This window comes from Pseudopipra pipra, chromosome 1 (assembly GCF_036250125.1).
Source record: "Pseudopipra pipra isolate bDixPip1 chromosome 1, bDixPip1.hap1, whole genome shotgun sequence".
Taxonomy (NCBI): Eukaryota; Metazoa; Chordata; class Aves; order Passeriformes; family Pipridae; genus Pseudopipra; species Pseudopipra pipra.
Genome location: NC_087549.1, coordinates 79889491 through 79902493, shown reverse-complemented (window position 1 = coordinate 79902493; position 13003 = coordinate 79889491). Strand labels below are relative to the sequence as shown.

The window sequence follows — 13003 nt, the reverse complement described above, 5'->3', positions numbered from 1 at the left end:
AAACAAATAATTTCCTTATTTTTCAGAAGGCCTGATTCTTACATGTTACCAGTTTGTATGCTAAATATTCACCAGATTCAAACCCAATCTTGCAAGAATAATGTTCAAGAAATTTGGAAGAAAACAGAAAATTCCTAGTAAGAAAATAATCTCATTTTTTTTCTCTCTTCTGCTGTCAGACAACCCCAAAGATACTACTCGTGTTCCTGTCTATGTAAGAATTTTGGATGTTAATGACAATGCTCCACAGTTTGCTGTATTCTACGATACTTTTGTATGTGAAAATGCAAGAGCTGGACAGGTATGCCTCTGATAAACACTACCTACTATCCAGTTTTGCTACAGCATGCAACTGTAGATCATTCTTGCCTGTTGCTCAGGAAAAATCATATCTGAAATAGTTTCTGAAATGTTGAAAATGAAAGTAAAGTAGTTCTGTAGGTGAGGCTTAGAGTGAAATCTCAATATATTACAACAGCATCAGTTTGCGAATTACCACTTTTCTTTACCTAACCTTGTACTACTGTTAAATCCTGACTAGATGTGTCCAAGAGACATGGTCATAATTTACTTTACCATAAATTTCATAAAGTAAAATGCTATATGTAACTACTAAAAAGTTTTAGCTATATTTTCAATAACTCTCAAATAGCAAAATTCAGATATATTTCAATCCACACTGACGGTGATTATAAACAATTACATCTGCTACACTTTTTTTCTTTTTTTTAATTGTTAGATTTATCTTTCATTATCATACCAAAAACTTCTGAAAAGGAAAAGAAAAAACAACCATACATTTTTAAACTGGTAGCATAATATTTTGGTTTGCCTCTTAGAGTCTATACAATGTGTACTTCGATTTAAGTGAAATGACTGCGCTACTTAATATCTAATTCCTAATAGACAACTGTTTATTAGAACTGTTAAAAAAATGTTTTCCTATTACATTAGAACACAATCATCCAATAATAAAGCCTTTAAAACTGTAGCAGTAATAGCTCAGTACAACCCCTTCAGTACCTTTGAATAGAATGTGGGAGAAGTGCCAGCTTGTCTTAAGTGTTTGAGTCTCACAGGTATGGCATTCAGGTTGTATTACAAATTTTACATTCGGGTTGCCTTTCTTCATTCCAAAATGACACCAGTTGGAAATAAGAACAAAAGATTTAAGGCCCAAATCTATAATGCATAAAATATCTAAAGGTACTGAGCAAGGGCATTTGTCTGGTTTGACAGTTGTAAGAGAATTCAAGCTGTTAGATAAAGGGAAATCAGTGGCTAAAAATGTAGAATTTTTGACAGTTGTAGTTTCTTCTATAAATACTAAAATAATGTTTTAATAATTTTCAATATGACATAAGCGTTAAGAATTGGAAAACAAGAACATTGAATTTTCCTGTTCCAGTTTCACCCAAAAAAATCCTAGGTTAAAAAAAAAAAGTCTAAATGCATTAATCCATAAATTTTACTTACCTGAGGTTCCAGAATTTGTTATATACAGGATACTAATAATGGAGGGTACAGAAAATGTTAGTAGAACAGTTATGTTCCACATAAATGTATGTTGAGGAACTCTGTTTGTTCTCCACTATCTAGATTATTGAAGTCAGTATAATTTAAAAGTAAATAGAAAAGGTATTTCTACATTCCATTGTTTTTCTGTTTACATTCAGAACAGGCTGTCAGTTAAAAAGTTGAATAAAATAACACTAATCATTTATGACTGATAAATGAGAAGCTAAATAAGTGTATGCACCCGCAAATGTTTATTTAAATTGTTATAGAGCTCAATAGTGTCTTTTTATCAGAAAAAAACCCCTGCCAAATTTACTAAAATGATCATTAATATAAACATTTCTTATGAAATCTGAATTGCGAATGACGGCTTAAAGAAAGCAATTCACAGGAAGAGAAAAATGCAATGCTGGATAACATGAATAATCTATTTGAATGTAATTATATTCTTCTTGTTTTCTGGTAGATCATAAATAAGACTTGTTATTTTCAAATTCAGTCTGTCCTGAGAGACCGAATCTAATCAATCCCAACTGAACATGGTTCTCTAAGCTTGATTCTTCCCACATTTATACTATCTTTCTTCCCTTTCAGGTTTCTGTAATTACTTTTGATCCATGATCAAATTTGTATCTTCCATTAGATCACTGAAAATAATGATGCTTCATCAGTCACAAATTTTGTGGTATTCATTTAAATATTTCCTATCTACAAAAGAAAGACATTTTAATCAATATTATAGCTTCCCATTTACTTAATTTATAAAGAAGCCTAAATAATATATATATACATACTTACACATATAGACCCACACACTATATATAATACCTATAGATGTGCATGTATATACATATATATATACATACATACAAATATATAGCAAGAGAGAAATGTGACTTTGTAGACTGAATGACTCAAAGGGCCTGTGATGTTTTCCTGCTTGCTACTACTGCTGATGTCAGATTGTACCATGACCTTACAAACAATGTGAATATCCTATCTCAAAAAACTCAAGCAGTACCTCTGGCAGAATGCTATTTTGGTGGTTGCTGCTCTTTTGACCCTCTGAAAATGAGGACAGTCTTAGTGTGATGGCATAAAGAGGACACAGGCATTCATGTGAGCTGTACAAAGCTGACTCAGTAGGAGTTCAGGGAAAGAAAGCAGCGACGTGCTCAGACTGCTGCAACTCCGTAACCAAAGAAGTTCAGCTGTCCTCCGGCCCCAGGTGAGAAGAGCCAGGAGCTGGGCATCTGGACAGATGGAATCCCACTGGTTTTTGTCAGCTCCCAGCTGTCACACGTCTGGCAGCTCAGCAGCCAGCCTCCAAAGATCCTCTAGTGTAAAAGATAAGAAGCAGTGTAGAAAGCAGAAGTCAGTCCTGCTTTAGAGAGATTTTGCATGGAAGCTGAGTATGATTTTTCTATATATTTTTTTTCCCTATAGCAATGGTCAGAAGAGATGCCCTTCTTCTCTCTTTGCAAATGATCTGCCAAAAGAAAAGAAGGCAGGAGCTGACCTTGGACAGCTTCCAGGTGCCCACCCAGGCACTTCCTCCCTCCTCAACAGTACAGGGGGAGAAAATATGAAAAAGGAAATGGTTTGAAACAGAGACAGACAGCAATTTCCATCACTGGCAAAACAGATTCGACTTGGGGAAAATTAATATACCGTCAGTTAAAAATAGGGTAGGGTGGTGAAAAACAAATACAAAAGAATACAAAAAGAAAAGACACTTTCCCTTCATCCCACTTTCTTCCCAGGTTCACTTTCACCCCTTCACTACTGACTCATCTACCTTCTCTTCTCTGACACTCCTTCCTCCTCATTCTTTTTCCTGTTCCAGTGTGAGTATTTCTCGTTGATTGCAGTCTTTCAGGATAAATCTCCTGCAGCATGGGGTCACCTCCAGGTCTGCAGGGAAACACCTATCCCACCGGGATCTCTCCCAGAGAGAGATCTGGGGTCTCCCCTCCCCTCCTCTCCTCCTCCCGCTCTGCCCTCGGGGCTCGCAGGGCTGTTTCTCACCCGGTTCCCCTCCCTCAGCCCTGGCTGTCGGGCAGCATTTTGCCCTCTCTTGCCCAGGCTTTCCCCGGGGCTCTCTCCCTCCCACCCATGGGGGCCGCACCAGCAGACTGCCAGCACAGGGGGCACCAGCACCTGACACAACTATATTGTGATGTTTAAATGGGAAACTACTTACTTTTCTTCCATTTCCCTTTAGCCATTCACCGTCTTCTACTCTGGGTCATTGTAACTCCCCGTGTGTGTATGGGAGGGTTACATACCTAAAATACACCAAACCACATACAGTATTGTGTTAGTAGACCCATACCAACAAGGGTGCCTAGTGGTGTTCTGGTCCTTTGCGGTCTTTTCTGAAGGACTACCTCCATGAACCAGAGGTAGGAGTAGGTAAACAACATGGCTCTCTGCAGCTTTCAAACCCCTCAACAATAGTGAAGAAAGATGTATTTCCATCTGTTTGGGTCTCCAAGCACACTTGTTACAATCTTGCTATTATTAGCCTTCATTTTGCTAAATCTATATGCGCCCACTCTTCTTTTCACATGTTCCTTTGTTATATAAAGAGGTCTAGCTCATAATGAGTTCTCTTTCAGAGACCTTTTAAAATATAAATGATTTATTCTTTTTTCCTATAACTTAATTCAACAAAGATTATATAAACACACTAGGTTTCTTGAATTAATTCTTTTTATGTTGCTCCTCTTCATATCAACTCATCTGACCCATATAACAATCTTCATCAGGGATGTTTTTCTCACTAAAACCTTGCTTAAACATGGCTTTTGGTATCTTTATATTTCCAGAAATTTCCTTGTTATATTCACCAGGTGTCTTTCTAAAAATGTTTGCAAAACTAAATTCCTTGTGGTTTCATTTTCTAGCATTCAATTTTCCCTTCTTATTTTTAGATGGTTTTATAGAACTTTCTTATATCCTTCAATCTTGAAGCCTTTTTTTATCTGTGTTTATTGCATCTCCCTCTTTTCTTTTGACATACTACAATTTGTGGTCAATTTACTTGAAATTTTTTTTCCAGGTCCCCTGATTCATTCTTACCATAGTTTTTTCAGTATATTTCCATAGATCTGATATCTTCCAGTGGTTTTACTAGTATCAGAATTTTCCTTTTGCTTTACTTTTTTCAAAAACTCTCAAAGTTTTACTTTTCTTACTCTGGCAAGAGAAAGTTTTTGAACTGCAAATTGATATACAGTTTCTAAAGAGTTCTGCTTTTTTTTTTTTTCCTTAATAGCACATTGTCTGTTCTGTTCTTTGTGCTGCATTTAAAAGCAAATATATAATGTATTTAAAAAAAAAAAAAAGTTTACTTAAACAGTTGATAGAACTGATGCTCAAAGATAACCTAACAAGCAGAAAGATGAACTTTGTTGGAATAAGCAGGCTATACAGAAAACTTGTTTCCACTTTGTAATCAGTTTTTTAGCGGCTAACAACCCTCGTGACTACTTAATTTCCTGACTGTTATCAAACAGTCCTTGGCTTTCCTGCAGCTACTGCTTTGCAGCATTGATAGCAAGAAGAAGCAACTTACCGTGGGTGTAACAGGGGTTTCCCATGGTTGACAGGTCTAAGAGGAAAAAACGGTGTTTGAAACCACATGTAAAACAGGATATATCACATTAAAAAAGCAACCAATATTATCAGGAAATAATTTGCAAACTGTGCAATATAATGCTTTCAATTCTACATACTCTTTTTAAACTACGAGTATGAACACTTAGCAAATCAGTTTATTTTCATCAGCCTAACACCAAAAACTGACTGTATTCATGGTCTCTAGTCAAGAAGTAAAAGGGACTAGTGTTTTCTTGATTTAATTTTGTTGATATCTCTCAAGATTTATAGGCTAAGTACTCACATAATTAAAATATTCAAATAATTAAATAACTACTCAAATAATTAAAATATTCATTCTTGAAAAATAAACAATATTCTATTCTTGGATTATCAGTTTTGTTCATTTTATAAGGTATTGTATATCATGTATGAAAATAGATTTAGAGAAAGGCAAAATGGCAGTTGAGAAAGCAAGGAAGGTGCTACATTAAAAGAAATACGATCCTTGCCTCATGAAGAAATTTATTGCTGTTTTCTGGATGGACGATAGAGAAGTTGGGAGTTAGTCATGCATTTGTTAAGGCAAACAGGAGTACATTGCAGTTGTTGATATTAAAGATGATCAGACCTGACAAAAGCTGTGATATGAAGAGAAATGGCTGTATTTGAAAGAATTGGAAGAGGAAAAACAAACAGGGTTTAACGAGTATGCCACAGGGAATGAGTAGTGTTAAAAATTAGATATAATTCCATGGTTGAAAAATCAGTGCAATTTAAAATGATGGATAAGAAGTGAAGAAGAAAAATGACCTAGACTAAAGATTAATCTATTTTTGGAAGTTAAACTTAAGAACATAACTGAACATTCAAGCATGCATGCACAAAAATCCATCCATAAGTTCATTTTTTATTGCTGTAATATAAAAAAAGTCCCAGTCTGAAATTAAGCAATAAATATGCCAAAATGTAATTTGTTTGGGAAATAATATTTTTCCTCTCTTAGATATAGAAACTTCAGTGAAAAATGCCCCACATTCACTCACTTGACAGATAAACAAATGCTGATAAAGGGCTTGCCATTACTTTCCCAAAAATACCCACAATTTTTTGTAGGCATTGGAGAAAACACTCAGCGGAAGTATTGAACTGACCTGATGTAGCTTACTCTGAGAATTGTGACACCTAATTCTCATCCCACTCTGAGGTGGTGCATCTCCAGAATATGCTATGTTTTATAAGAGTTGAAATATAATCTAACTGGCATTTTTCATCTCAGGAATCATATTGGTGTGTTTTGTTATAATAATAAATAGAAAAATCATGTTTAGAAACAAATGTTTTAATTTTGAAATTTAATTTGAAACTTTAACTTCCCTATCAGAAATATGTGTTTGATAGAACACCTTTTCTATCACAAAACCAAAAAACTTCCTGCGAATTACTGTCCTAGGTTCTGATTTGAATTTAAAATGATGAATCAGAGATGAAGAATAAAAACTACTTAGGCTACAGCTGAAACTATTTTTAGCAAGTTTTGTCCACATGTGGCTACAAAAATATAGGCGTACATGTACTACTAAATATGTTCTTGTGGGAAAAACTTATATAGTACACTTTTTTGATATTTGTTCAGTTACTATATTGTTAAATCAATGTGTCTGAATATTGTTATTTTAACATTTTTAATCTTCTTTGATGAGACAGCTTTATCAAAAATCTAGATGTATGTGGGGTTTTTTTGTTGTTTGTTTGCTCGCTTTTTTTCCTACAGCTTATTCAAACCATAAGTGCAGTAGACAAAGATGACCCTCTCGGTGGACAAAAATTTTTCTTCAGTTTAGCTGCCGTTAACCCTAACTTCACTGTTCAGGATAATGAAGGTAATATTCATGCCTGTTTCAAGGAAGGAGTTTTATCTTTGCTGTCTCACTACATTCCTGAAATGTATTTGCTTTTGATGTCTATCAGTTGGTAGAGAAGCTGTGAAGATTGCTGCTAGCAAGAAAAGTACTTTACCTGAATGTGTGAGGTTTAGGACTTCTACATTTTTATCTGTTTAAGGGAGGCAAAAACGTGATAAAACAAATTATAAAAAAAAATCAGTATAAGTGTTGTCTTGGGGTGAAAGAGACATGAAATGCATGACTAAAGGAGAAAAAAAAAAAGCTTTCAAAAATGCTGGCAAGTTGAGATTTTTCACTTAGCCTTCTGTCACATAATTCTGATTCCCTTGGCCTTCTCTTTTACTTCTTTTTGACCATTAATGTAAATAATGATTTTGAAAGCATAGCCACTTTGGCTTTTCTTTTGATCCTTTGTCAATCTGTCTTTATCAGAGAAAATTTTCAGAAGCTTCTGTTGGGAAAGGAGGACTATGCATTTTGGCCTTCTTTATAAGTATGACTAATTGAGAGGACTCTAGATTACAGAAGAAATAAATCAAGAGGAACATGGTATCAGTCTTCAAAAGTGTTGCAGGCATAAAGGCAATGGGAATAATCCTGATGATTTCAGGAAGTAATAGGCTGCAAACAACAGCAGAAAAAAAGAATTCTAACACTAGGGAAGTGGAGACTTGAAATCAAATACTTTGGGTATCTTATAAAATCCCCAGTAGGAGAGGTATTTAAAGATCCATCAGATGCATAATTTTTGATGTTCAGTGAAAAAAAATAGCATAAAAATACATAAAACCAATGGAGGGAAGCAATAAAGGAAAACTTTGTCTTTCACATCTTGAAGTCAATGAAAAATTTAATATTTTAAACAAATATTATATCCTGGTGACTAGATCCTGAGTGCAGATAGGTATAGATCTTGATCTTTATTTGCTATCTGCAATGATTTTCTTCCTTTTTGCACATGGGTTCTTTTCATTCAGCCTGAAGTTGGCTGTCAAGATAGCTAACCACTGAGCTGAAGCAATCAAAAAATACAATGAAAATTAAATTTTCCTTTTAGTGGAGACTAAACATTTATTTTCTCTCTTTTGGACTAAAAATTTAACAACTCTGGTGTTGGCTGACACTCTTGTGTTGTGGCTCTAACAATAGAAGAAGTAGTCTCCCTGTTATTCATTCCTTCTCTTCCTTTCCTTCCCTCTGGATGCTCAGTGAACAGCTTTTGATGCTGAAGTATACTGCACAAAACTAAGATTTGTCTGCTACAGATACAGTTTAGTAAGTTCACTTCTCAAAAATGTGCGGGTAAATCTATTGTCTTTTACATTTTCTGAATTACTAAGACAATTTCTATTAAAAAAAATCTACTTCATGTGCTAAGGTACATAATTTATGGTTCTACAGTGTGTTGAAAGTGTTTTGGTGTAGCAAATCTTATTCTGAGTTGACAGATAGCATTCTCATGGATGTTGTCACAGATGATCCATAGAAAGAATCTTTCAGAGCAGAGTGCTTGTTGAACTGTGTGAAGTGGAAGGTTACTTTTTCTCAGTTGGCCGTTGCATTTCAGGGCTTCAGCCCTGAACTATAACTATGTCACGCACCACATGCATTAATCTATAAAACATTTTAAGCTTTGAGAAATCCTCTTTTCAAATCACATGCAAAAGTGATGCAGAGGCACAGACACGCAGGCCAGATGTACCTAAAAAATTATAAATAGCTTTCTGATCAAATGGGAATGTTGTTAGAAAAAGAGAGCTATCACCATGTTATCAGGAACTATTTCAAAGTGTAACTGCTGAGGTAAAATATGGTGGATTGCATCTACTATAAATTATATGTTTTATGTTCACATAGTCTACAACAATATATTTTAATCAATCTAGATAACACTGCCAGAATTTTGACAAGACGGAATGGCTTTAGTCGACATGAAATAAGTACTTACCTTCTACCAGTGGTGATATCGGACAACGACTACCCGATCCAGAGCAGCACGGGCACGCTGACCATTCGAGTGTGTGCCTGCGACAGCCGGGGGAACATGCAGTCCTGCAGTGCTGAGGCCTTGCTCCTCCCTGCTGGCCTCAGCACAGGGGCACTGGTTGCCATTCTCCTCTGCATCATTATCCTGCTAGGTAAGAAAAGAAATGCATCTTCCCCCACCCAGGAAGAAATATTTCAGGCCTGATTCATTTTACAAAGCTATGCAGGTTGATAAAATCAATGCTCATGGATTTTGCAAGAAGAATTTAGCTACAACTTGAAATGAAAAGAAAAAGAACCAAAAGCAAACTCTGTTTTTCTGTTAATTGGACACTGTAAATAAGAATTCAAGTCTCAGACTGTTAAAACTATCAGTGTGCAAACAGAAGCTCATTTATGTTCTTTTGTTAAGTTGATCAAAAAAAGAAATATCAGAGGGGAGGAATAGTATAATCAAAAACTGCTTTCATGTCTTTCATTTGAAATTTTTCTTGAGGAAATGTCTCTATTTAATAAACTATCTAAAGTCAACATACAGTATATATTTCACACATAATAAGACAGTAAATTGTATTCTTTTATATTAAAGCACTGTCTATCTATAGGTTTCTGTGCTGTAATTAAAAAAACCCTCTATTTTGTGGTTTTCAGAATATCACTTAATGACCTATAATTCACCTCAAACACAGTTTTTAACAGTGTACTTTGAGCTTGAAAAAGGGAAAATATCTTCAGAATAGGCCTGGTTTATTTAAAGCACATTACAGTTACAGAAGGCGCATGCAGACAAGCTTTCGGTCCTGTAAAGCAGAGCACACAATTGGTGTGCAAAATAGCACTTTTTGATATAGACCTTACTGTGCTACCATAATACGGATAGAGGTGTTTATCCAGTTATCAGACAGAAATGAGTTGCTGAAATGTAGCTGAAACATAGTTCTTGTACCTGGTGAATTTACTGCTAAGAAATTGTTAAATAGAAATCTTTACCCATTCTTTGTTTCTCTCTTTAAGTTATAGTGGTGCTATTTGCTGCTCTAAAGAGGCAACGAAAGAAGGAGCCTTTGATCCTCTCTAAAGAGGACATCAGAGACAACATTGTGAGTTATAATGATGAAGGCGGTGGAGAGGAAGACACCCAAGCCTTTGATATTGGCACACTGAGGAATCCTGCAGCTATTGAAGATAAGAAGCTTCGACGAGACATTATCCCTGAAACATTATTTGTACCACGCAGGACTCCTTCGGCACCAGACAACACGGATGTCCGAGATTTCATTAACCAAAGGCTAAAAGAGCATGACACTGATCCTTCCGCACCGCCGTATGACTCGCTTGCAACCTATGCCTATGAAGGAAACGATTCAATAGCTGAATCTTTGAGCTCCTTGGAGTCAGGTACTACTGAAGGAGACCAAAACTATGATTACCTCCGAGAATGGGGCCCTCGGTTTAATAAGCTAGCTGAGATGTACGGTGGAGGAGAAAGTGACAAAGACGCTTCTTAACCTACAGTAGCTTCATTTTTTTTTCCTTTGAGTGGAAGTAATTTTACAGACACCTTCTGCACTCAACAGTATTTAACATTCAGGAAATTTTTCCTGCCACTCAGCACAATGGTTTCCTTTTAAAATTTGTTTTAAACTTGTACATTAATGTCATTCATTCTTTCTAGTAGGATGCCACTTGGAATACATACAGCATTTTATTTAATCAACTTCCAAGAACCAAAGCTATGGAAATTCAGTGTTGTCCATTTTAGTAAGTAAAATAAACAATATCTTACCTTCAGAAATTTGAACAGGGTGATAATCCCTTAAGCAACCTCATGTACAAGCCGCTTCTGTTAGGTACATGTCCTATCCCTGCAAGTGCAGCTTTTAAGATGGCAAAGAAGAAAAAATCCAATATGTCCTGTTCTGTACATTAAAATAAAACAAAATGTACACGTGGTGTTAATAAGTGTAATATGCAGCTGGTTTAAAAAAAAAGTTTGTGCAACTTCATTTCATCAAATTCTATCTGCCAATGTTTTATATTTATATTTTTGTATTTATTTTTAAAAAATAAACCAGTTTTTACAACTATGTTGCTGCTTGCCTGCCTGTTCTGGCCATGAATTTCAAGCTTGAAGAGAACATGGAATTTCTCCGATAACAGCAAAGCCAACTGCTCGTACTTGTGTGCTGCAGTATTCACCATACATACCACACAGTCTGAAGTGCTTGTATTCACTGAGAGAGGATCAAGTTATAGACTTGTTTGTTTGCTCAAAAGCGCTACTTCTTGCAGTTAATGTTTAAGAGAATTTTTTTTTTTATTTTTGCACTCAACTAATCGTATTCTAGACTAGAAGGATGAATCACTGTTTTGTCGCGACTTGAATTGCCTTATTTTAAAAACATGCTTGCACAACTAATCTATCCAGATAGATAAAATTAGTTTCAAAATCTCAATTTATTTATTCTATGGTTCACCATTTTGAATCATAATTGCATCATTAGAGATGGTCTGTAACTGCAATGGGTAAAGTGTAAAAATATATTTAAATAATCATTTTTAAGCTCCATTTTTCCAAAGACAAATCATTTGATGACAAACCACTGCGTGTTGTATTATAACCACCTGAGATAACCTAATCTCCTTTAAAGCTGTCAATCTGAAGACTGGGAAACTGTCAGTAAAACTAACACAGCCCCCACTCAATTTACTGAGATTTAGGATATTTTGGAAAAGTCTAGTAAAAAGAAACCTCATGAGCCAACTGTAACCAAAATTATACTTTAGTTATCACAAAACTAAGGAGGTATCCAAAAACATTTTAAAATGTCTCTTTTCTCTTTTTTCTTTCAATTTTTTGGTTACATAAATTGTATACTAAACAAACACTGCAATTTTGAAAGATTGCTGAGATTAAATAATTTCAGAGCAAAAGCAGGATGTCATAAGGTCTGTATTAGTTACTGTGGGAGAAACACATTTGAAGGATAATCCCTCCTCTGTTTCTCTTTACTTACTGGCTTAAAAAACAAGATATATTGTAAATATATTAGTCCTTTGAAAAGTGGAATGCTTCATTCTCATTTGGTTGGATATTTCAGTCTCCTTAATGGACTGATTAAACCCAATGAAGTTGAAAGCCAAATGCAGTATCATTATGCAAGCTATTTTGGTGCAATGGAGATCAAATTTTTATTGACTTGATATCAAGTTAAGCTATTTGATCTATTAAGAAATTGTGAATATAATGGATTTTTCCTCATTTCACTCAATAATATTTTCATTAACTAAGTATTTTTTATATTTCTTACTAGAAAATTATTCTGAAAATATGAAGAAACACCGTACGTGCTCGGCATGACAAAGCTTTGCAGAAGTCTTACAGGTGATACAAACGGTTGATCTTCTTAATAATTATGTAGTGAATGGGACCTAATTTTTTTTGCTTTCAAATCTCCATTACTCCTTCAATAACATGTAAGAGGAAGAAATAAACAAAGAATATTCGTCCATTAAAATCATAAATAGACAAAAGACACTATTTCAAAACTATTTTCTATCTACAGCAACATTGAGATCAGTGACACCCTAAGTGTTTAACCGAGTATGTAGTAGGACAGAAAATAAAATAGACTGTAAAGCAGCTGGGTTTTTACCTCTTTACTGAAACCAAAACTTTGCTTAAATAGGTCCAGACAACACTTTCAGATATAACTCTGTAAAAATCTCTGTTTTGTTTACAGAAAGAAAAAACAAATGCACGCAGCTCCCTCGTTCTTCATACTTATCAGCAAATGTCAAATAAGACTCTATTATTTTGATTTGCTTTACAGTACTAATTTCCAAATAAAAACTACATAGAAATTTTTGTCTACCACTATGTTTACGGAAGTTATTTTATAACTGTTCAGCAGAATCTGAATCACATTGTGAAAGTATAAACAATATATAAACATAGCCGTAACTTTATTATATAAATAGTATAAGTG

The 13003-nt window shown here is 34.8% G+C and overlaps 1 protein-coding gene across 4 annotated transcripts in view; it reads left to right on the top strand.

The window, feature by feature from the left end:
* CDH10 (cadherin 10) overlaps positions 1 to 11101 on the top strand; it is a 94553-nt gene extending 83452 nt beyond the window's left edge. For all 4 annotated transcript variants that reach the window (XM_064662154.1, XM_064662133.1, XM_064662139.1 and 1 more), the window contains 4 exons: positions 180 to 301; positions 6896 to 7004; positions 8915 to 9166; positions 10029 to 11101. In XM_064662154.1, the coding sequence (XP_064518224.1) occupies positions 180 to 301; positions 6896 to 7004; positions 8915 to 9166; positions 10029 to 10522 (977 nt within the window). In that variant the 3' untranslated portion in view covers positions 10523 to 11101. The remainder of the gene's footprint in view (positions 1 to 179; positions 302 to 6895; positions 7005 to 8914; positions 9167 to 10028) is intronic.
* The last annotated feature ends 1902 nt before the right edge of the window (positions 11102 to 13003 follow it).